Source organism: Microchirus variegatus (assembly GCF_963457635.1).
Source record: "Microchirus variegatus genome assembly, chromosome: 9".
Lineage (NCBI taxonomy): Eukaryota > Metazoa > Chordata > Actinopteri > Pleuronectiformes > Soleidae > Microchirus > Microchirus variegatus.
This window is the reverse complement of record NC_139810.1, coordinates 21,705,016-21,730,102: the sequence shown is the minus strand read 5'-3', so window position 1 is coordinate 21,730,102 and position 25,087 is coordinate 21,705,016. Positions and strand designations below refer to the sequence as shown.

The 25,087-nt window shown below is 41.2% G+C and overlaps 2 protein-coding genes across 2 annotated transcripts in view; both read right to left on the bottom strand.

Moving 5' to 3' along the window:
* LOC310931496 (dihydropyridine-sensitive L-type skeletal muscle calcium channel subunit alpha-1-like) overlaps nt 1-7,982 on the bottom strand; it is a 39,197-nt gene extending 31,215 nt beyond the window's left edge. The window contains exons 1-11 of the mRNA XM_083894666.1: nt 7,609-7,982; nt 5,887-5,992; nt 3,469-3,608; nt 3,170-3,303; nt 2,907-3,059; nt 2,135-2,340; nt 1,929-2,032; nt 823-968; nt 658-739; nt 407-567; nt 86-311 (exon numbers count right to left, since the gene is read on the bottom strand). Of these exons, the coding sequence (XP_083750792.1) occupies nt 86-311; nt 407-567; nt 658-739; nt 823-968; nt 1,929-2,032; nt 2,135-2,340; nt 2,907-3,059; nt 3,170-3,303; nt 3,469-3,608; nt 5,887-5,992; nt 7,609-7,793 (1,643 nt within the window). The 5' untranslated portion in view covers nt 7,794-7,982. The remainder of the gene's footprint in view (nt 1-85; nt 312-406; nt 568-657; nt 740-822; nt 969-1,928; nt 2,033-2,134; nt 2,341-2,906; nt 3,060-3,169; nt 3,304-3,468; nt 3,609-5,886; nt 5,993-7,608) is intronic.
* Nucleotides 7,983-8,540: 558 nt separating this feature from the next.
* Nucleotides 8,541-12,718, bottom strand: tmem9 (transmembrane protein 9). The gene is made up of 6 exons (XM_083894716.1): nt 12,617-12,718; nt 12,339-12,484; nt 11,310-11,401; nt 11,061-11,169; nt 10,743-10,874; nt 8,541-9,803 (listed from the first exon to the last, which is right to left on the bottom strand). Exons 2-6 carry the CDS (start codon nt 12,429-12,431, stop codon nt 9,663-9,665), a joined length of 567 nt encoding a protein of 188 aa, XP_083750842.1. The 5' UTR covers nt 12,432-12,484; nt 12,617-12,718; the 3' UTR covers nt 8,541-9,662.
* Between the last annotated feature and the right edge of the window lie 12,369 nt (nt 12,719-25,087).

Genomic DNA, 25,087 nt, shown 5'->3' with positions numbered 1-25,087 from the left:
AGAGGAGGTGTTTAATCAAAACTAAACACCACTGCAGCTGTTAAAATGAATGCAACACGATGCTTTGAGGACACCGTGGACTTACTTTGTGACTTTCAGGATCCTCAACAGCCGAATACACCTGAGTACAGAGAAACCTAACGGAGCCACAGATCCTGCAGACAACATGATCATCTCCAGGATACCGCACCACACCACGAAGAAGTCAAAGCGGTTAAACAGAGACATGAAATATGCTCTGGGGCCCAGAGCGTACATCTTCACAAACATCTCAATGACAAACAGCACCAGCAGTGCACGACTGACAACATCTGTTGAGATAAAAGGATGAAGTTGTAAAGAACGGACTTAATGTATATAAAAAAAACAACAACAACAACAACACATCAATACATTAATCTCCAACCTTGAAGAGACGTAAGCCACTCAGGCTGGTGGTGGTACTCTGTCGCTATGGTCAGGGTGTTGATTAAAACAAGGATCATAACCACCCAGTAGAAACACCTGGTTTTCACATACACCAGGCACTTCATCCTGAAAAAACGATTCCAGCGACGGGCCAGGCGGCTAAACATAAAAATAACACTGGCTTACAGCGGCCAGCTGCTGTGAACATTACAGGTCAACATGAACTCGTTTGAAAAACAGCAGACTCACTAGTAGTAGACGACTCGACTTTTGCCTTCCAGGCCGTACAGGCTGTCTGCGTCAGGATCTCCACCGGTCAAAGGCAGCAGCCCTGACAAGAGAGAATCACAGGTAGAAATCTAAAAGTCTTGGTGTCATGACACGGTGCCCGAGGTTTGTTTGTGTAGTGCTCACCTTTGCCCTCGCGGTCTGCATCTAGCACTTCAGCATGAGTGATCCACTCCATGTAGCCGTGAAGATCTTCATCGAGCAGCTGAAGCTCTCGCAACTTCTGAAACTCTCCACGCGACCTAGCCTTCTCTCTCTCTTTGGTAAACTCCCTGATTGGAGAGATGAGGAAAAGTACATCAGTAAGCGTTATTATGTTTTAGTTCAAAGGTGCATTATGTAATAAATCTAAAGCAACTGGCCATAAAATCCTCCTAATATGTCACAGAGACTCAGGAATAATGTTCATATGACAAACTGAACTCACCAACAACAATAGTACAGACAAAATATTTGCATTAAATAAAATATTTTGCAGACTGCAAATCATGTTGATGTTTTGAAATCATGTTTTGGCATGTGGCGCCACCTACCGCCGTCTACCAATCATTGCAGTCAGTAGAGTCTCAGCTGCCGAGCAACCACGGGTTGCCAGTTATGTCAGAAAACGAAACCTAAAAGACCCCGGTATTTTGAATTTGAACTTTAAGATAGATGGAAACTTGCCCCACAGGAAAAATTGCAATCATACTGATACAGACTCCCGAGTAAGCATTCGAAACAGGTATTACAAATAATACGTTAAAAAGAGGTATGGATAAGCCAGATTGTGGGTGGATTTGAAAAAAACAGGAGAAGAATTTAGTAAATGCCATACAGGGAGCCAGTGAAGTTGTTGAAGGGTAGGGATTTTAGGATCATGGGAATGTTTGAGGGAGAGATTTGAAAAAATTGAAGTCTCTTTAAGTTGTGTGAAGTTGCACTGAGGAGAAGAGAACTGAAATAACCCCAGTGGGAAGTGATGAAAGAATGCATTAAGGTTTCAACAGTGGGGTGAAACACAGAAGATACTTGAACAATACAGTACAGCGGAAATTACTTTTAGTAGTGAAAACTAAAAGGCCAACATTCCCATCACATACACAGTTCTCATACAATAAATACAACACAAGGTTGTCGCACAGGAATCTAAGCCTAACCTACTATCCAGGTGAAGCAGTAAAAAGTGATTGGCAGTGGGTTCTTTGTTACCAAAAAGCAAGACAACTGATGGAATAAGAACGTCGTCTTACCCACTGAGCACACCCAGAACCAGATTGAGCACGAAGAAGGAACCCACCAGAATCAGGGGAACAAAGTAGAGCCACGGCCATTCATTCCCTATAGCATCATTAACCTGAAAGACCAGAGCTGCATCAGCCACAAACATGATAATCTGTTGAAGTTTGCTTTTGAACAATCGCTAAAAAATGCTGCGGTGTTGATGGTCACCCTTTACCCAGTAGAGCACTGTGGTCCATCCCTCCATGGTGATACACTGGAAGACGGTCAGCATGGCAAAGCCTATGTTATCAAAGTGAGTGATGCCGTTGTTGGGACCTTCCCAGTACGGCCGACACTCGGAGCCGTTGATGATGCAACGGCGTCCGTTACCAGCCTGAGCACAGGGAGAAGGCAGCTCACCCTCTGCTATAGCATAGATACCTGTGGGCCAAGATGAAGACATAAATATACACCACCGTTCAAAAGCCTCACTTCCTTATTTTTGAAGGAAGAGCACCTTTTTTCAATGAATATGACATTAAATGAATCAGAAATACACTCTATACATTGTTAATGTGGTAAACGACTATTCTAGCTGCAAACGTCTGGTTCTTAATGGAATATGTACATAGGTGTATAGAGGCCCATTTCCAGCAACCATCTCTCCAGTGTTCTAATGGTACATTGTGTTTGCTAATCACATTAGAAGGCTATTGATGATTAGAAAACCCTTGAAAACCCTTGTGCAATGATGTTAGCACAGCTGAAAACAGTGTTGCTGGTTCTTTGACGAAAGCAAAGTTTGAAGGGCAACATTATTATTTAAAATCTGGTGTCTTGACTATATTTTCTATTCATTTTGCAACTCTTTTGATGAATAAAAGTGTGAGTTTTAATGGAAAACACAAACAAATTGTATGGGTGACCCCAAAATTTTTGAACGGTAATGTAATAAGACATAAAAGTATGACTACAACTGTGTCTGATGGTGCCATTGTTTTACATACCCGTGTCAGTGTAATAGCAGGTCTTGTGCATTTTGCACTTGAAGAGCTCCAGTCCCATGATGGCATAGATGGTAACCAATAAGAAGACAAGCAGGGCAATATGCAGCAGAGGGAGCATGGCCTTGAGGATGGAGTTCATCACCACCTGCAGACCTGAAGTGAACATTAAAAGCAGACACACGGTGATTCGAAATGAAGACTTAAATGACACTAATCTGAAAGAGCAAAGGGGGGGACATATGAAACAAAGCACTGGCTCTTACTTGGGACTCCAGAGACGAGGCGTAGAGGTCGTAGCACCCTGAAGGCTCTCAGTGCCTTCATGTCAAACCCTCCACCCTTTTCTATCGGCATGCCTGCTATATGATGGATCGTATCCACAACAAAGGTGAAGAGACTGTAGGAGGAGAAAAAACACACGTTTTAATTTGGAGACTTGTTTTATGTTGTCTGTTTTGCCATTGCATTTGCATCAGCTTTGTCAAAGTGAGTTACAGTGACCAGGAAAAGCTGTGTCCTTTGGCAGTTGGGACATCCACCTGCAGCACACAGCTCATCTTACCCCATGAAGACGATGACAAAGTCCAGTATGTTCCAACAGTTCCGTAAATAGGCGCCTTCATGGAAAACTAACCCATACGCCACTATCTTCAGAAAGCACTCTAATGTGAAGACTATCAAGAAGATATACTCCAAACTCTCCTGAAAGAAAAAAAAAAGTCACAAACCAGGACATTAGATATCGTACAGCTCTCAACCCATAGGTACAATTTCAACGAGAGACTGTGGTTTATGACAACTTTGACCTTTAAGCACTTGCCACTACAGTATGTGTTGTTGATGTTTAAATGAAATTCTCAATCCATATATATGACACCTCTCATTAATTGACTTTTAACCATTTGCCCTTAAATTACTTTGTGCAGTTTTTTTTTTTGTATTTGATCGTTTCTGTCATGTTTGGTCACTTTACATGGCTGTAAATCAGGGCAATAAATTATCATCCAAGTACATATAAAGGTTGAAGTGAATAAAAGAAGAACTCATTATAGCTTTTGATATCATGCCATGACCTCAGACAGCTGAAACAGATGAGTGGCCCATGAATCAGTGATGAAAAAAAGCCATAGTAGACACAATACAAGCGAGAGCTTTGAAACAGAGAGGTTTCACAAAAAGCAAACAATTAGCACAAATATCAACACTTCGTTCAGAGATAAATATCAGTCTGGTCGAAAATCGGGCCTTATTTTTTGTGTCTTAATAATCAGTGTGTGTCCCTCCAGTGCTGTGACATGCCTCTTTATGTCTCAGCTGTATTATTTGGCCTCTGAATTTTTCTCACAATTGCTGTAAATTATGAAGACTTTACAATCATAGGAGATTTGTAATTTGCAATCACAGCTTGTGCTTCCATGTTGTAGTTAGATGATATTATAGGAACGTATTCTGTCCGCATGTTACGTGCACAGTGTAAGCGTTGTTACATGAGATAAGAGCTTTGGACTCTCCACGGTGACGCTGATCGGGCCGACCTACTTCTTTACTTCTTACAGCAGCAGTGGCGGGGTATAGTGTGATGGACATTGGGGGGTGGATGGGTTGACTAGCTCCTCTTACATCGCTCACCTCTGAAGAATGGCACACTGAGACTCAAGAAGAGGTTGCGAGCAGGTTTGGCAAGCGAGCCACGCTAAAGATATTATAGTGACGGTGGAGTTAGGTTAGATACTTGATAACGTGATGAATTTGGCCTGTGTTCAGGTCAAATGGTTTGGTGCCTGCATTATTTATACAGTGTTAACCTAGTGAGTTGTGGTGCACTCACTCACAATACATTTAGGCACGAAGACCTGCTTAAAGCAAAACTTCTTAAATCCAACGTGGCCTTAGAAACGTGGAGGAAAGGCGATTTAAGTGACAGACAAGCTGGTCTAAGTCTTTCAGAACTGCTGATCTAGTGGGATTTTCAGGCATATCTTTCTCTGGGGTTTATAGCGAATGGTCCAAAAAAGAGAGAAAACATGCACGAGTAAGTTGCAGTTCTCTCTGCAAAGATGCCTCGTTGATGCCAAAATGTTGGATACAATCATAAAAAGGCACATCTAACTCACATCAGCGACTCAAAGCAGCAGAAAAACACACATAATGCCACTGTATTAGGCATCCTGTGTACCTAATGAAGGGGAAAGTGAGTTCTGACCAACATCTCAATACCCCTCACAACAATCTTCCTCAAAACCATTGATAATACAACACCACATGTCTAGCAGGACATACAGTAAACACTGAGATGTCAACACCATTCATTTTCACCCAGTTTTGTTCAGCCTCAGATCTGGAATACATTATCCAGCATTATTAGCAACATACATATGATGTCCATGAATATATATATGTATGTATATATATATATATATATATATATATATATATATATATATATGTATATATATATATATACATAAATGTTTAATTTACATAACAAAGTTAACTGAAGCAGCATAAGCTACTTCAATTTCATTGGCAGAATGTGTTTCTATAATTCTTGTTATGAATATATGAATACAACAATATGAATACAACAAAATTCAGGCTATGTGAACCATTGTAACAGATACAATGAGATAATAAAAAAAAAAGACTTTGCTATTTACATGAAGATGAGAGTTTAGGGAAAATCCAATAACATGTTTGGTTGATGACTTGTTCATCTGCAGACACAGATGCAACTCCAAACTAAGAGGTGAGTTGTGTCTGCAGGCATTTATACGAAGCATAGTATTCTGGGCAAGGGAGTCAACACGCAGCAACCTGTCTTTGGAGGATTAAAGCACTCAAACCCTAAACCCCGTGGAACATAGATATCTTCTGATCATTGCAAAACACAGGATTCTTTAGAAACCACAGCCACGAGGAGTGAAGTACAGTACAGTCCTATGACGTTACATGAAAGAAAAGGCGAGAGGGTCATACTCACCAAGTTTAAGTTGGTGTTGTTAGTGTCTTCTTCAGGCATGGGCAGAAACACTGCCAGAGCAACGCAGTTTGCAAAGATCGTCAATAAGATGATGATCTCAAACGTTCTGGTTTGGGGATGTTTAGGGTCTTAACAACAAAACATGAGGACGAAGAACACTGGTAAAATAAACTCAAAAAGGATACTGTTCACATGGAATTGTAATGATTGAGTGACAGTTTTATTTTAGAAAGTAAATGGTCAGTCTGTTTGACGCGTTCATTACTTTTTGTGATGTAATGTGATAGCACATCTCAAACACCTGTGTAGCTCTGCTAAAAATCAATCAGTGCCTCTAAATGCTGCTTGAAACATCATCCCTACACTGGGCCCAGCAGCGAGCCAGCAAAGCAGTCACAGTTAATGTAATCTTGTCTGCTGTCCTGCTTCATTCTCATCCATAGGGGGCTCTCCAAGAGAATTCCCCTGCCAGGTCAGCACCATGTCTCCGTGTGATGCCGTGGGACAGCTGCACAGACCAAGAATATGACCAAACCATTTTAACACAGACTACTCATCAGGAATAAAAGTGTTTGGTTCATCTATGAGGAATTTTATTATTCAAGTGTCTGTGAGCAGTCATTTTTTTCCCCCAGACACTAGGATTTGATTTCAAATTAGGATTTGAGGTTTTATTTGTTTCACACCATGTCCTGTGTTAAAGACTGGCATACCAAAGTGATTAAACTGCTGCAATAGAAAATGACCTGGCTGAAGAGATGGAAATACATGACGACGCAGCTGAAAACATTTATTTACGCCATAATGATGTACGAAAATACTCAAAATATATCTATGTTATTCAAAATCTGAAACTGATTGTGTTCGCCCAAAGATCAATACAATCCACCTTGGATGGGAAAAGCATTATTATATTATTATTATTATTATTATCCAGGAATGGACATCAGGCTAAAAGCAAGTAGGGACCATAACATCACTCACTAGCCTGCCTTGTGTTCATGTGCACTGAGTGCCAGCAATGCAGAGAAATATTTCCACATTAAAACCAACATGACAGCTGGTCAGGACACGTAGGGAGGCAGACTCATCGATAACTTTTGTTTGCTAGATGTAAATGCATTCTCTCATATTTTAGGTGAAAACAGGAGAGCCGTAAACTTGACATTGACACAGTGCCACGTACATAACAGAGCACTGACACTTCTTAACAGATCAGAAAGGGATTTGGCTCCATCAGGCTCGCAAGCAGGTTAACTACAGTACATAGCTGATAATTCACTGTCATGCAGACACATAATTTGTGTGTATCCTAGCTGTCAGTGTTCTTTACCACAGCCCAGTATGCAATGTAATAACTGCACAATACATTTAAAGGATCATATACTGTGTGAAGTCAATTAGAAATGCCTCAACAATCCTATTTCTATAGAATAAACATATGCTGTTTAAATGGAATATATTTAGATGAATGTAAATTAAATCAGTTCAATCAATCTATGTTTATGTATGAATGTGTGCTGTTACTCATGTTGTGTTTACGGTCACATTCAGGGGACCAGTTTTGCTTGTGGAGACACAACACAAAATCCATAATGTAAAATCATTCATATTAGAGTTTGGTTAGGGTTAACTTAAGTTTGGGGAAACTTTTATGGTAGCAGTTATGGTTAATGTTAGTTCAAGTCTCCAGGAGATATCTGTGTGAAACATAAAGGATACTTCCACTCTACGATGTTGATGCACGCCTTGCGGAAGGGATTCTTGAGGTTGAAGAGGAAGAGGGATCTCGCGGGGCGAGGGTTGCCTCCCGTGGCCTGCAGCTTCTTCAGCTTTTCCCTCTGCTTCCTCTTCAGTTCCTCTTCATTCATGATGACCGGCTTTGCCGCCTCTGCGTTGGCCGCCATCTTGGTACTTCCACCTTAAGTCCAACTCCAAAAGAAATTACTCCGTTCTCTGTATAATCCCAATCTGTGGCTCAGTATAAACCCCTGTTGTGGAGGTCCGTGGGTCCCTAAATTGCTGATCTTGTGTGCACTCCTCCACTGACCTCTCTCCCTCCTCGTCTCCTCTCCCTCTGACTTCCTCAACCTCGTGCAGAGTCACAGACCTCAGCTCTTGGCTGAGGGCCTCGTCAAAAAAAGCCCCCCCATCCCACCCTGGGCAAAATAACAGGGACCCAGAGTGGCTGGTGGAGCAGTTGGCCCTGCTGTAGTTTAAATTTAGACTGTGAACCACTGACAGGCCATGCTTGGGGATAGTTATGAGGGTGGGTACTAGAAGGGAGTAGATGGGATCAAGGGGGTTGGAGCAGCAGTGGTAAATGAGAGTATAGAGGTGGCAAGAGACAGTTTTTTTTATTTGGGTGGGGGTCTTGCACGAACTAAATATTCTTGAGAGCAAACAAGAGCTGGTCCTCAATTTCAAAACATACTGAATAGCCATATAGCCTGAAGATAAAGGAAAATTACCAGGAAAGAGGCAGGAGACTCATGGATGTTACCTCTAGTGATAGTGTGCAGGTAAAGCCCAGAGTAAAGCACACCAATAGTGACAAGTCCTTTGACAACCAGAATAATATTACAAAAATAATAAATAACAAAAATATTGCACTTAAAAGTGTTTGTATTTATTATCATTTCACACCAAGCCAAACATATAGACATACACAGCAAAATAATCAAATTCAACTGGAGAGACGTATAAATATAAAACACCAACGATAGCAGCAATATGAAAGGATTTGTATATTAGCCAATACCATTTTTCCAGTGATAATGAAAACCACAGCAGATAAACAAATAAAATTAAACCGTTCCCATTGAGCCTGAGGGAATGTGAGTCAGTGTACCTTTGTCATATTAAAAACAGGAAGCTGCAGTGGCAAAATATGCACACTAGAGTTGTAATACAGCCTGATATTTCATACTTTAACACATTATTAGCAGCTTTACTTATTTTGAATGTTGAATGGATTTAAAGCTCCATCAAATGTTTCGCTCTCCATCTCTGTCTTTGCATTGCAAAGTGGGTTCCATCCGCCTAGACTGCAAATTAGATCATGTAAATGTCGCCTTGACAAAAGGGAGAAAATTACTGTTCGATTTCATCTGTTACAGCTGTAAATTACTGTCATTTAAAGAGCAACAATTGCACTGGAATTAAGTGTAACATCCAATCATTTAAGAAGAGAAAAGGTGCGTGTTGGAGGTCTCTAAAAGGTGATGTCAAAGCTTTTAAATCACAAAGCCTAAACATTCCTTCAATTACAATTATATTAGTGCAAATAATACTGAAAAAGTCCAACTTTTCGTGTAAAAATCCATTAGTAATATTTTCTAAACAATGAAATGTGCAATGCTTGGCAATAGCATAGATGGGGTTACTCTTTCTACCCCAATAGATTACCGGACATAAAGCTTACCTGTTCTGAGGTAACATTGATAATGACAATAATAATAAATAACATGTTAGCAAGACGCTAACAACAAACAAAAAAGCATCACAAAAGAAGCTTGAAGGCTATTCAGTCTGGCTAAATAGACAAAAAGGGTTCTACAATAAAGACATTTCTATTCTAGTAGTCGTTTCATAGTGTGCAAACTGCAATTTAGCCTTATTAAGTGGAAATGTCAAATTAACGTGTGTACATCAGTGTTCAACTGATTCAGATGGAGAGCACAATCAGTTACAAACAAGTTAGCTCAGCTGGTCCCTGGGTTCTGAGCCAGATGAGGTTACTTATTCTAAACCTGTACTAAGGTTAGCTTTCGGGTTTAACTAAGCATCTTATGTCGATCAAAAACAGTCTTGCGCTGTTCCTGGACCTGCTTTTTCCAGCGCTGCTGTGCTCCCTCGACTCGCTCCAGCACCGTGTTTCCTCTCGCCTGACTGCTGTCCACCTGCGGACGCATCTCCTGAACACAAACACAAGAGCCAAGAACAAAAATTAAACAAGGAATTTACATTTAAACGGAAATGAAATGCATGTGTGAAGTGTAGGTGTTTAAAAGACCAAAGTGCAAGATCAAGAGGCACCTATTAGTAAAGCTAAAGATTACGATCAAGTGAAGGACCCCTCTCCCCAGACAACGTTTGGTGTGGACATTCTCTGTTCGCATATGACAAACATAATGGTTGAGACATGTTCAAATCATCAGGAGGCTTCCTGGAGCAGGGGTCTCAAACTGGCGGCCCCCCAATCGATTACATGCGGCCCCCCCACTTAATATCATGTTTTAATGTAATGGCCCACGACCTCACCGTCTATTAAACACAGTGTGTGGCTGAGGCACAGCTGCCAGCGAGGTGATAGAATATATGTTTGCTAGCAATGTTACTGTTTATAACAGTAATAATAAGACATTTGGTCTATATATCTTGTATCATATACAACATTCAATTACCTATACAGTATATATACACTTGTTAGGGCCCAAGCCACGAATGGCAGTGGCCAAAACGGCTCCTGGCACAAATTTTAACTATAGTTGTCCGCACTATTATTGGTGTAATTTAAAATAAATGTCTGTTTTTGATATTAATACATACATTTTTGCACCATAAATGGTATTATTAAGTATACGTGTGATATCATGATGCAATATTTTGAACATGGGAATGTCATTTGAGTTTGAGACCCCTGTCCTAGAGGATCAGGGCAAGGGGTGGTGTCTGAACTCAGCATGCAGGAAACAGGGCGTTCACTCGCCAGAGGTTCTCCAGCTGTGTTATTAAAGGTCTGACCCTAACCTTTTAGGTCTGAAAGAAGTATGTAGAAGCTCGCTCTACAGCGATATCCTACACTGTGGTCCTTTAAGCACATGCAGTATGGGTTGTTTATAGTGAATGGTTACCTCAGCGTCCTCCTCGTTGTGCAGTGGCTGGGTGTAAGGGTCATGTTTGCGGATGAGAGGATCGACCAGTAGCAGAAACAGCATGTACAGCAGCAGTGCACCCACAACAGACAGGTAAATGATGATGGTCACCTAGGAGAGACAGATTTAAAATTCTTACACATTCACGTGAAGCGAACACATTTTTATTTTCAAATTATTTATATTTGCTATTATATATTACTGTGACTGTGATTCACTTGAGAGACACCATTTGATTTAATTTTTAACTACATTTTAAGAGCTCAGGTTAAATAGAATTTATTTTTCCCACGGTACCTTGATGGTGTTGCTGCTTCTTTCCTCGTACTTGCACTCACACAACAAGCAGTATGCCTCAACATCATGGCCTGGCACCGGCATGGGCTCCACTACATGAAGGCAGTTACTGTAAAACATATTCAAAACTGTCCTGTGAGTGGTGGATTCAACGTTAACAAAGAAGGTGTTAAACTGGATTCAGACGTGTTCTACACAGCAGGAACACTGTGTGTGATAAAGTCCCGTAATTTGGAAGGTTTATCTTACCAGTCCTTCTGGGAGACATTTCGGTTGTATATATGGCCACTGATGTTTCGGTATGGAGGGCAGATGCACTTGCAGCGAACATCCTCAAAATTCTGCAATTTCAGACATAACTGGATTAAAGTGGACACAAACTTGGCAAACTTAATAATAATAATAATAATACTCTAGACCACCAGCAGTGGCCCTCTTTCCCTCAGTTGCACAAACCATTGCCTGTATACAATACACTATACTGTTGGTTAACTATGCTTTAATTCTTTATACAAGCACAGATAAGTGTATCAATCTGTTTCATACATGATGAATCAAAAAAATGTAATTGTGAAAAATAATAAAACCTTGTCAGGTTGATTTGACCTACTGTTAGTTACCACGTATAATGATTCACTGGCATTTATAGTGCATTTCTGCCAATAGTGGATCAAAATAATCTCTAAAGATCGATGATGATGATAGAAAAATCACAAACCTGAACAGAATCAGTAGAAAATGGATTGAAAGGCTGGATTTTATTCAAGTTGAGAATGGAAACACAACAAAAACGTGGACTTTCTGACATCAACACAATGTTTTATGCTCTGCTCTGCTGGATGGGCAGTATCAACTAAAAATGAGTCTGTTTTGTAGTGTCAATGACTCAATGAGTCTCATTTACACAGTGTTTAATGGACCCGAGGATACTTTCTGAAGTGGTCAGATTTTTAATGAACACTTTTATATTTATGTCTAAAATTGCCTTTTACGGAGTCATTTTAATTTCGTGTGTATTGTGAAAGACACGAGCCTGCTCGAGCCATTCAGGCCAAATCCCTCAGTCCATCTATTAATCTATAAAATAATAAATCTTCATCTTCAGTTTACAGCGTTTACCAACGTCACATACCACAACAGTTTATGAGTTACTATCAAATCCCTCAATATTACAACGTTAGGCAATTGAAGTATATTGAAAGTGAAATTAATGTTTTTTAAGGCTGCTCGAGAACCAGGTTTAGTCCGTTATCAGATGTGGATCAGCAGGTGTTTTACCTTCGCTTGTGCAAAAACGACAACATCCAGCAGAAAGAAGGTCACAACTGCGGCCACAACGAATGTCCAGGGTCGTTCCCGATTAAACGGCATTTTGTCAGATGTGAGGCTGTTTTCACTGCGGGTGCAGGATTTCCAGCAAAGCTCTGTCAAAACACAACAGTCTGTGTCAGGTTGCGTAGCAAATTAAGACAAACGCGGTCCAATTTTACTGCGCTGTGGGTACATATAAACATTTGATCATATACAAGACAATAACTAGAATAAACACAACTTACGTGGCGCTTAGAAATCAAAGTGCTCTTTTTTGCAGCGCTTTCAAGATGTGACTACGCATTACTATGTTAGCTTTGTTGTTAGCTTGTCCTAATGAATACGTAGCTTCCTTTTTCCGGGTGTCTTCGTCACGAGACTGATCATAAAACTCCACCCCCTTCCCCCATCGTACATGCATTTGATTGGTTTAGATTTGTGAAAGGAGATAAATGATTGGTCAGAAGGAGACAAGTTAATTACGGTGAGCCAATCAGAGGCAGGCTGTGGGCGGGACTTCACTTTTCTCAAGAGCGGAGATTAAATAATGCTGTAGCGACACTGACACCTACTGGACAAAAACAAAGGTAAGTGAAAGAGGAGCAAATGAAATAAAAACCTATGCTTACGCACTTTCTACGATTGCGCATGTATTTGAGTATACGCTCTTATTGTCTACCCCTCCACACTTTAAAGTTAATTAAATCACAAAAAGCAACAACACAATTATAAAAACCTTAGTTGACCAAACCGCCATACACAAATATAAACAACAATTACTAAAAGTTAAACCAGGAGCTAAAAATAAATAATAAAACATAATAAATGAAATTTACTAGCATGCACAATAAAACAAAAACATGTTATTATTTTAATTCCCTATTACATACAGTTTGTTGTTACATAAAAAATTGTATATATATATGTTTAAATACAATTTTATATATATATTTATTTAGTATAATAATATAAATAGTACATTTATGTGTTTACTTTTTTACACCACTGGTAAAACAACCCTACAGCCAGTCAAAGCTGCCTACCAGGTGATACAGGTAAGACAATCATTTTGCTTTAATTATTAATAACATTTATTATTACATACCATTCTGTATTGCATGTCCAATCTATTTGTGACTATTTCCTCCGCATCGTTCTGTTAACACAGTCGAACTCTGTGTCCATGGTGACATTTGAAATGTAGCATCTTGACCCAATCAATACCTCCATTTCCTGATAATCCTGCTTTCACACTGTTCAGCTCTGTATTGTAAGATCAGCTCAGCACCTTTAATAAACCATAGAAATCAATGGCTCACAAATGCAACCTGAAACTCACGAGGAGCTCGTGGTCACGCAGATCAATTGAGACCATGGTTATTTCTCTAATGAGCAGTGATATCACAGTGAACAGAACATCTCTATCCTCTCTGTAACCCCAATCATTCATGTGACCCTCGATTTAGCCACGTAAAAAATAACAACATTTTCTCTTTCCCCTACAAATGCTATGAAGGTTACATGAATGTTTTAATCTGTATTTCTAAAATATCGGTATGTTTGCTCCAACCACACCTGGAGAAATAGGGTGTTTGTTTGGATATAATGGAATACATTAATAAGCATGAATGATGGGAGAATATGTGGTGCACAAACATCGGTGGACCTTGGCTAGATAATATTCTAAATTTGTATCAGAAAACAAAATGTGGATCAGCGTGAAATATTAAAACATTATAATATTGGAATGTTGGATGATTTTGTTTTCAGGGGGTTTGTTAATTCGTCTCAGGTCTCCGATTGTTCTTACTTTCAGGTGTCAGAGGTAAATGTTTATATATATATACAGTATACTCCTCTGTTTGTTTATTTAAAAACAACTAAAATAAAACGGTTACTGTTCCTTAAACTGTTTGGAAAAGACCCATAAAATAATCAAATTCAAATGAAGTCTCGATTTGATTTGTTTTAAATTTGCACAAATCTGGTTAATTGTAATTGCAAATGTTTGTAATCTCCAAAACAATATAATCAATTTATGCAATTTTGCGATAATCACCAGAAGCATAATGCTTGTTGGGTCATAAATAAGTTGATAAATATAGAATTGTGCAAGCTAACTGACTGCATTATGTTCTCTTAGTCCTGTCATTGTATGCCACTTAGTTCTCTGTCTTGATACATGAATGCCCTTTACAACCCTAGGCCAATTACTGCATAGATGACACACACCAGAGGACAGTGTCCAGTCTCATTATCAGTTCAGAGCGCTCATGAAAAGAGAGGGGGGAAAAAAGATTAATTCCCTTTTTAGGTGGATAGCAAAAGGTTATTCATTTGAGAAAAAGAAATAAATCTAGTTGCCGTATGTAAAATGCTTTATTAGCTCCAAACAAGACTGTTTTTATGTGGACGGATACAGTGTTTTGACAATTACTGTGGACGGCTAACGCCCCACGACTGTAAAACAGCCAAAGGAAAATGATCCATATGTAAACACAGCAGAGAAATACACTTTCTAAACGAGCTCAGGCGATGTCGAGTTCTCTAATTTGACAAGGTAGCTGATGGCATTGATTGAATTACATTTATTTTAAGCATTCGTTTTCATGACACTGAAAATACTGGGCAGTTTGCCCACTAGGAGATGCTATAAGGCCCAAGGTAAAGCAGACTTTAGGGCACCTGTCGTGGAAATAAGATGAAGAACAACGTGTAAGACAACAAAAGATTAAATATGAGTTTAAATTCTACACAGGGCATGTTACAACAACGCTGATGTTGTTAAGAATATAAGGGAAATTGAATTGAAAGCAGGTCTGTGGCTTTTTACAACATAAAAGAGGCTGAGCCATAAATAACAGTTTAAGTATTGTACCAAGTCTTTTTTTATATGGAGCAGAGCATCCAAATAAATTCACACCTGACCTATAGGTAGATACCCATTTCTGTCCCAATTCTCCCTTTTTTCAATACACACTTCAACCTTTCAGTATGGTTCTTTTTGACCTTTATCTCATCATCTGCAGAGTCTTTTTACTCCGCGGCTCTTCCTCTGTATTATGCTTTTGTAGAGAACACTGTTTGAATAACAAGACTATCTCTGGAAAGTGATAACTCTCCTCTCCTCTCCTCTCCTCTCCTCTCCTCTCCTCTCCTCTCCTCTCCTCTCCTCTCCTCTCCTCTCCTCTCCTCTCCTCTCCTCCTCCAATGCATTGTGGGCAGCTGGACTATTCTAATAGACACATGTAGTAATTACAGTAGTGGGAGGCAGCAGACAGTGGTGGTCCAGGGACAGCACAAAACTATAAATCACAACTCCTCGGGTTCCGCCCTCCTGAGCGTAGCCGATCACGCTCAACCAAAAAGCAATTCTGCTAACATGTGTTTGCACATTTGTCTTCATCAACCACTGGCTTGTTTTGGGCCCCTGCAACAGAATTTTCCTTTTCCCGGGGTAATCAAACACAGACTACCACTCAAGTGTCTGTGTCCAAGTGTGTGATATTGGGTTCCATGATTAGCCACACTTGAGATGCAGCACAAAAAAAAATGGTTCTACATAAGCACAAATTAATAAAAGCGAGAGTATTTTGTGCTTACTTTGAAGTGTAATAGCCGACAAACAAATACAACGACAAAATGCATAAAAAATAACTTGACAGAAACAAGCGGATATATCATGTTTCTTTTCTGAACGATGCTTCCTCGAGTGTCTGAATCGGAGAGTAAAGTGAGAACAACAAGGCAGCGACATGGACTCAAGATTACAGTGTGTGTCCTCTTAATCTGTATGGATAGCTGTCACTCAGCCAGCTGAGCCAACGCTGGGGAGAGGTGTCTACTGAGGAACTGGTGTCAGCAAGGTGAGAGCAGAGCCCCAGTTACGCTGAGCTGAGCTGAGCTGAGCTGGAATGGATGCAGACGAGAACGAGTCTCCTGCCTCTGAGGGACACAGATTTTCAGCAAGGAAACAGAGACTGCTGGAGCAGGAGAGACTCAACCAGACAGAACACGAAAGCCAAGAGTGGGCCATGACACATGATGGACACAAACACAGGAAGAGAAGCTGCTTCCTCCCCCTTCCTCCCTGCTTGACATTCTCCTTGAGAAACAAAAAAAAATAAAAATAAGGGGGGGAAGACTTAAAAAGGAGGGGATAATACTTGAATCACAGCATCCTCCACCTGAACTCTGCACCCCCCATAATGTGTGGACTTTAATGTTGCCCACGATGATCGGAGGATGCAGGGAAGCCTCACAGAGCCCTTCATAGGCCAATCACAGAATCGTGGCGTGTCGGTGGGAAAAGGAAAACGGCAAGCTGCCAGAAATCCACATGCATCTTTAAAGAGAGACCAGGGGTCAAGCAAGAAGACAGCTGAAAACAATTGCGAGAAATGAAAGGTGACATGAATTGAGAGGTAGATAAATAGCTGCGGGGGAGGCAGGAAGGTTTGTGGTTGGTATCAAAGGAGGTGATGTAGGCTTTGGTCTTGGAAAAGCTGCTACTTCATCTAACAACAGTTGGCAGGCCAGTCAATGGACTGTCAGCTGTTAATGCCCACGTTTCACTTTCACCAACACACACAGTTTCAAACTGACTTATTATGTCCAGTGATGCATAGAACCCTTAAATATATAATGCTGCTACACGCGTGGACGACGATGAAGAAAACAAAAAACACATGCGCGTCATAAAAACTGACCTATATAGGTTTCACATTAGCTGTCTCAAAGAATACGGGGGAGGCCAGTCAATCATAGAGTTAGAGGTTTGACAAAACATGGACATAATGAAACACCCCCTATATTTCCTTCTGTCTGTGGGAGTGGGTGTGATTTTGTTTAATGATATGGTTTTTGAGTTCTGTTAAAAGGGATTTTTCTGTTTTCCTATTGTGAATAGCTGGGCTTTTCCTCCTCTTTATAACATTCTATGGCCTCTACCTTATCATGTAAAGTGCCTCGAGATAATATATGCTGTGATTTGGTGCTATACAGGGAAATTGAATCAAAGTGAGTCACAGTAATCTAGTCAATGCCACCCCTCAATCTTCAGTAATTCCCGTGTTGTAGCAGTTTGTGATCCCCAGCTGCAGGACACATCTGCAGGCATGAGAGACTTCACCTCCACGTCCAAACGCCAGTGTGACTCACCTTCCTGTGTTTCGGCATTTTCTACAATCTGTCCTGACAGCTCAGTGGTGTGTCACAATGGACCGCACCTGATGTTATAGACCAGGGACATAAACCAGGGACATAAACCAAAACAACAAGATGTAGATAATACATAATATAAATGTCTCTACATACTGGAATGACAAAATTACAGGTAATTATCCTCTTCCGGGGAAGCGTAGGTGATTCTCCTCTCTGATCCTCTATACTTTCCTTCTTCTGTGTGACCACAAGCATCTTGCAGCAAATCTGATGTAAACAGGAGGGTCTGAGAGCCCGGCTTGTCATCTCACAGCTTCGAAAATCAATAGAGCTCCGCATTTTCCCTCAAATCTGGACACACATAGGGAGTGAAGTTGGGCTGTGGTGGGACTGAGGAGGAGGCAGGGAAACAGAGGGATGTTGTAAAGGAAGCAGACATGACAGGACGAGGGGTGAGACTAGAGAGGGCTGATTAATTCATATTGTAAAGTGACACTGTGAATGTGTTTGTCCAATTAATAAAAGGAAGACTTTTGTACAATCCGCCAGAGGTGAAAACGTGTTTACGGTATAATATAAAATTCAGATTAATAAAATTCACCCATTATGTGCCTTCCAAAAATAGCATTCCTATTACTCTGTACAAACACAGTATCTCGGTCGTGTTTCTTAGGTTTGCTTTGTTGTGAAGAAATAGACCTCGGTCAACTCAGTCACTTTGAGGTCCTTGGGTAATGTTTGTGTTCTTTGTCCGATGTCTCCATTCTGAAGGAGCAGTGGCAGTTATTTGTTTAATTTGCATCCATCATATATCTTACTCCGTCTCGGGTCTTTATCGGTGGTCTTCCTCTTTAACGGAGGAGATACAAGGCTGTTTAACTGAGGAAAGCAAGAAACTGGTATTATGAAAAGACAAAAGAAACAGAGCAAGAGAGAGGTGGGGATTTAAAGAGGGAGAGGCAGGATGTGGTGGGGTTAGAGAGAGACGCTCCACTGCCTGGCTGACAAACAGAGGGTCCCTCCAGAGCTGAGCAGATGAGAAGAAGCGGAGGAGAAAGGGAGAGGGTGAGATAAAAAAAAAGAGAGGAGTCTGATGTGAGCAGTCAACCCCGCCACCTTCCACCAGCCTTCCCTCGCTTCCTCTATCCCCCCAGCAGAAAATCCATGCTTGCTCTTAGTATTCCTCCCATCTCTTGTGAAGTCTCTGCACAAGGAAAGCAGACAAGGAGAAGGCAAGGGTGAGGCCCAGGCCAGCTGTGTGTGATGCTATTTTCCCCCTCTCCTTCCTTTTTTAGGATGGGGTGTACATAAAGAGAGCCCAGTCACTTCCAGCAGGGGACCTGAAGTGGACTCATCCTCCCTTGCTATATACCTCCCTGCCTCCTTTTTCAATCTGTAGGTCACATCTTCTCTTTAGACCTATTCTCAAGCATTTAACCTTTCAGTGGCAGAGAACACTTTGAAAATAATACTGGGTGAATAACCAGCGCAAGTGCAGTTGCATGTTGATGGGTTATTCGCTCTTAATCCAGTGTATTCAGTGGCATATATTGATGCACTGCAAATATGATCTAGACCTGCTGATCCATGACAAGTAAAAGTGTGTGTGTGTGCGTCTGGTATTCCTTATGTTGTTGGGACATAAATCTGTTCACACAGTCACATCATGGGAGCTTTGTCTTCCTTATGGGGACAAAAATCAAGTCCCCAAAACATAAATGACTACATTTTAAGGTGAAAACGTGTTTTAAAGTTATTTGTGGGTTGGGTTATGGTTAGGGTCAGGATTAGTATTAGGTCAGTAGTAATTATTGTTAAGGTTAGCGTAAGTCTCCAGGAAAGGAATGTAAGTAAGTTTAACATTTATTAAAACTACAAAAACAAAACAAGACTGTGCAAACCTGTGTGGTGTGTGTGTCAATGTGTCATTTATGCTGACAAATTTCTTAGGTATGCATTTTAAAAATGTTTAGAAAAATATATAAACTAATAAAAGTTTTCTGTTTACACAAGTGTGTGCATCAGTTAACTCAACACCCATCTGTACCACTTTGGGTGTAAACATCCATTTTCAAAACAAAGATTTTCTCAGCATATTGTTATTGGGAGTTATTGCCAATTAGCCAATGTAAGCATCCATCCAACCATCGTCTACTGCTTTATCCTCCACATGACATAGGGTGAAAGGCCGGCCACGTGCACCACTCTGTGCTGCAGCATGCTAAGATGCTAAATGAAAATAGTGGAAATAGTAACTTCGGCCTTCATATTGATGTGTTGAGAGCATGTTAGCATGCTAACCTTAACACTGACCTCAAATCTGTGAGGTCTCACACTGAAGCTGCTTGCAGGTTTACATTATAGTGTGCATTCAAAAGCACATCTCATAAAACCAAGGTGACTTATATAAGGTTTTTTTTTTTTTTATAGCACGGCCATAGAAAGTAAAACAAATCTGTTAAAAGAATCTTGAGAAAATAGTGAGTGGTTTTTGAGTTAGTGTTGTATGAGGTCACATGTGACACTGTGAACAGATTCAGTTTGAAGCTGGGAAAAGATTTAACATGAAGAAAATGTTTCTGTTCTGTCCGTGCCAGCAGCCTGAGAGCGAGCGTCCAGGTCCCAGGCTGCTCAGCAAAATCGGTGTTGATAATGTGTCGATACCGTTCTGCAATGACTGTGGTTTGAATGCTCACATTAAACACTGGATGATATGCACGGAGCATCACTTACAACTTACAGCAGCTAAAATATAAGCCAAATCAATGGGGAAACATGTATGACATAAAGTTAGCATCGGTCAAAAACATTTACATTGTGTTTTAGTAGTTTGCCCTGAGTGATTTAACGTGACCTAAAATATCAGTGTTGAGAGGCGACGGAGGCAGAGCAGGTTTTTGCCACCTTTTTTCTTTAGTTTCTTGTTTGTCTCTCTTCTCCTTTTAGAGCGACCTTGTGTTTCGTGAAAGACGCTTTAGAAGAGGAAGTTATTATTATTAGAGCACTGCTGTATCCTGTGCACGGCCTCCGCAAAAATTTGATAATTTGTCATTAAACTCTTGGCGACTTGTGCCGACACCGACGGTAGAACATCTCTGCGTCTCTGTCTGACAGCTTACTGGAAACAGTCGGGCTGGCTTAAAGGGACAATATGTAGTATTTATGGGTTTATATTACCCAAAATCCACTTTTTATACATATTATGTGCTCCTGCATTGTCTAGTCGCTGTATAATATTCTTTGTTTCATTTTCGTAGTGTTTCAAAAAGTAATTTAAAATAACATGGTCGCGGGCCGCGGTCGCATAGCTACTGTTAGCAGTGAGACGCCATGTTTCTGCCGGAGCCTGTAAGGACAAACGCGAGTGAACAAATCAAGCGTCTCTTTACTTGTAGCGGAAGTCCCGCCTCCACTCTCTCCGCTTCGTCTGCTACAGCCGCGGTAGCTCCCCCCTCGGTGTCGTACCTATGTTCCCCGGGTCCTATGTTCCCCGTTTTTCCAAAAAAGGTCCTATGTTCCCCGTTTTTCCAAAAAAGGTCCTATGTTCCCCACTTTGTATGTGACAGGGGAACATAGGACCCTTTTTTGAAAATGGGTAGGGTTAGGGTTAGAGAGGGTTTAGAGAAAGGGTCCTATGTTCCCCGGTCACATACAAATCGGGGAACATAGGACCCGGGGAACATAGGTACGGTCCCCTCGCCTCACGAACCTCATCTGCTGACACGGAGAAAGACAACAAGGACGACATTTGACCAGCTGCGGATACCGTAGAGCTCAGGGAAGGGAGGGGGTGAGCAGAGCAGCAGGTCTTTGTTGTAAATTTCAGCCGCTCCTCTAGATGTCACCATAAACTACTTACTTCCCCTTTAACTGAAAACTAGGAAGTAATCATGCATGTATTCAATTAAGGTGTTGAAATGAATAACAAGCCTCCTTTGCACCGTGATCACTGCCAATGTACAATTCAGCAAATGATTCCCATTAAGTCACTGAGAAGAGCTGAGCTTGGAGAGAGAGCGAGAGAAGAGCAGTAGCGCCATTTGGGCAAAGCACTTGACCTTCCCCTGGATGAATAAATAAAAGTTTAAAAGGTGTTGCTGTTGTCCTGTCTGAGTGAATATTTTATCTTTAACGGCATTTAAGCACAGACAAACCCTCAGTGCTACTGATATCCAGATTACCTTCAGTCTCAATCACCACCGCTGCACCTCGGCTGCCTAATCGCAGACACACAAGGATTTATTGTCCTGAACATTCTTCTCCAAAGTAGCCCCGGCTTTGTCTGTCACCTTGAGCCTGGTTCGTCATGCTTGTGTGATCGCTCTAAAGGTCGCGGCGTGTTGCTACTGTCATTAGCTGTCACTCCGCCACACTCCCTCCCACTCCCACGGCCTTTCTCCTCCTTCAAATCACTTTCTCTCACACATTTTTTTCTCGTTTGGCTGTGGAACACAGATCAAGTGCCTTCCTTAGTTGGAACCTTGAAGGTTAAGAAAAGTGAGAAGCAATCCCAATGAGTCTGCCGTTTGTCTGTGTGTTAGCCGAAGTGCAGCAAGTGGACGCGATTTGATCAAGGTACTGTAGCCCAGTGTCTTTGAGTGTGTAGTGACGACGCAATTGCAGCGGTGTTTGAGCGCTTCTATGGCTAACGGAGGATTTACTGCCTGAGGGATAAAAAGAAATGTGCTCTTCAGAATTTCAATATTAGCTACTAATGAATGTCTCATATTTAAAGTTGCTGCTTAAACATACAAGTTGTATATTTCATCAGAGGGCCAGAGAACACAAGCACTTGTGCTTAAATCAAGTGCGTTTTGCTTACAAATGGCTAATATGAGACAATAGCAACACTTTAAAAGTGTGGTCACGTGGTTCTAGTTAAAACATGTTTGAGGAGGCAGAAAAATAATGAGAATGAGTAAAGAGACGGCAAACACAGGTGTGGCATTTTATCTGTTGGTGGTGGTGGTGGTGGTTGGGTGAAGGGGTAATCACTGCAAACTTTAATCAGTTTAGATCAATTATTCATGGTCAGGGGCCTAGTGAGCTGATTTCTAAAATGCCCCTTCTCTCTCTCTCTCTGACAGCCATGTATGAATTATTCAGACTGCATTTACACAAAGAACTCCATCTCTGATAACTGATCAGTCAGTTAGAAACATTATGCAACAGGGGAATGTCAATTATAAATGGGGAAACAGGTCTCCTGGTATGCGTACAATGAAAAGAAAACAAAGCCACTCGAGGAGAAGCAAGAGGATCTCGCACATCTTGAAGAACCACAAACCTGATGGTTGTTGGGAAAATAATTATTCATGGAGAGGGGAGTTATCTCATTTAATGGGCTTAACCAAAGATTGGCCCTGCACCGTGTGTCCTATCATCATCCATCAGTTTATCTATTAGTTAACTGAACTCCACCAACAATATGCACTTCATCAGACCCAGCCCCATTATCAAGGTTCAATCATTTCCCTTGCTACGTCTGCCTCCTACTCAGAAAGATGCTGCTGCTTCATTTTCATCCACACCAAATCACCCTGGTTCCTACCTTTTGCAGTCACTGGCAGCCACAGGCTGTTTGTAGTTTTAAAACCTTGATTCCTGTATGAGTCCCCGCTCCGGCACCTAGAAGGCAAAGGCTCCGCACATCGATCACTGCTGCCCATTTAACTCAGACTCTCCTACTCACACTCCAACTCTTCATCTCTCCACATGGTTCCTGCTCTCCTCCCCGCTGAGTCCCCAAAGGTGGGATGACCTTCCATCTCCAGACTGATGATCACATGTTTCTTTTACTTAAAATCCACTTTCAGACATGAATCTTCACATCCTCATTAAACGATTTAAGCGATTTTGTTATTTTTCCAGGATATCGGCTCCTCAGTTTAGACAATTTTGTCAAGGCCCATGCAGCTGATTCTGAAAAAAATGTCATTACTGTACAGTTAATCAGGTGTTTGATCAGGTTACTTGAGAATTCATTAAGGAAGATGACATAATAAATGGCTGCACCAAATTCCATAGCAAATCAGTCACTACATGTAGTGACATTTCACTCCAAAAGTGAATATATGCAACTATGCAATTATTTTACTTACTTAGCAGTGTGTAAGATTTAGGAGAGTTTATTGGCAAAAGCCATCTTGTAAAATAACCATCTTGTATGTATTTCAGGCAAAGGTCTTGCTTTTCACATAGGCCACTATCTTGTGTCTTCACGTTTCTACACCACCATGAAGGGACAAACAGAAGAGAATGTGTGTTCCGCATTTTGAAATGGAAGCTTAAAGCAAATGAAGGAAACATCATTCCTGGCAGGCGAAGGCCATTGTTGGTCCCTCAAACTTTCGGGAAAGGGAGTTGAAATACGAGGAGGTGGTACAGTAGTTGTACACTTACTATATAGTTGTGTAGTATAGTACATTTACCAATGCTTCTTGACAATAAATGTGAAACCCTGTCACATTTGTGGGAGGAGCAGCAGAGTTGAGTATGTAGGTTGCGTTCATGAAAAACACCTTATTCTGCTATTGAGTCTTGTTTGGTGTCATTTATTGGAGATAGACATAGAGTCCTATCGCCTATATGTGAGTAATGGAGGTCTACTTACATACATTAACTTGTTTTTATGGTCAAAAACCTCCGAGTTGCTGCAAACGGGCCGATAGAAATCTCTCCTCACTGAAGCTCTCGTCAGCCGCGCCGTTTCAGACTGAAATCTCACCCCCAGAAGACGGACTGTGTTGTGATTGGCCAGCCAACGAGAGCCTTCCCAACTGTCTTGTGATTGGCCAGGTACCTGGAAGTGACGTAATTAGCACGTCAGCTCTCAGAAGCGCAGCTCCCCCCTCTGGAACGGTGGATGCACTCATTATCAGAACATTATTAAATGGCTTCATCACGACTCCCCGGCACAGTTCCTTTTTTTACGCCTTTGACTCGGAATCGGACCCAGAGTCAGAAGACACTGTCGCAAGTGAAACACCTCCACAACGGATGTTATTCTTCTTCTGCGGTTCAATGTTTGCCACCGGATGTGCCCGGACTAGTGCCCGGAGCAGGAGGATCTGCTGTTCAGGAGACGGAATCCTTACGTCACGATACCAGGCCTTTTCTGACAACTTGCAGAGCCGGAGAATACAATAAAATCCCAGCAGTGGCTGAACTGTTTTTTTCAAAACTTTAGGGCTTCATAAACGAGGTAATGGCGCAGATACACACCAAAAAAACAGCGTTAGTTGGAACTTCCGCTCTATGGAGCTTTAATATAACAAACAGTGGCCTCTGTACACAGCCTGGCACCTCCTCCTCCTCCTCATGCCTTAGAACAAATATAAAACATATCAAAACCAAAACACAGTTACAGTTACCTTTCTACATCAGACTTATGGGGATATGCAGCCCCAAAAGCCCATCTGAGAACGTCCAAGTGGAGCAAAGAAAAACAGAAAGTGTATTTCTTCCTCAGCTCAATTTATCACGACACCTCCTGACAGCCACCAACCATATGTCATCGAATCATCACTCTCAATAATTTGTAAGGATCACTC

Coding starts and splice junctions, on each gene's coding strand:
- tmem9 (XM_083894716.1), bottom strand. CDS start 12,431: ATGCCGTTTAATCGGGAACGACCCTGGACATTCGTTGTGGCCGCAGTT. Junction 11,170..11,309: donor AATGTCTCCCAGAAGGACTG/GTAAGATAAACC, acceptor TATGTTTTACAG/TAACTGCCTTCATGTAGTGG. Junction 9,804..10,742: donor ACAACGAGGAGGACGCTGAG/GTAACCATTCAC, acceptor GTTTGTGTTCAG/GAGATGCGTCCGCAGGTGGA.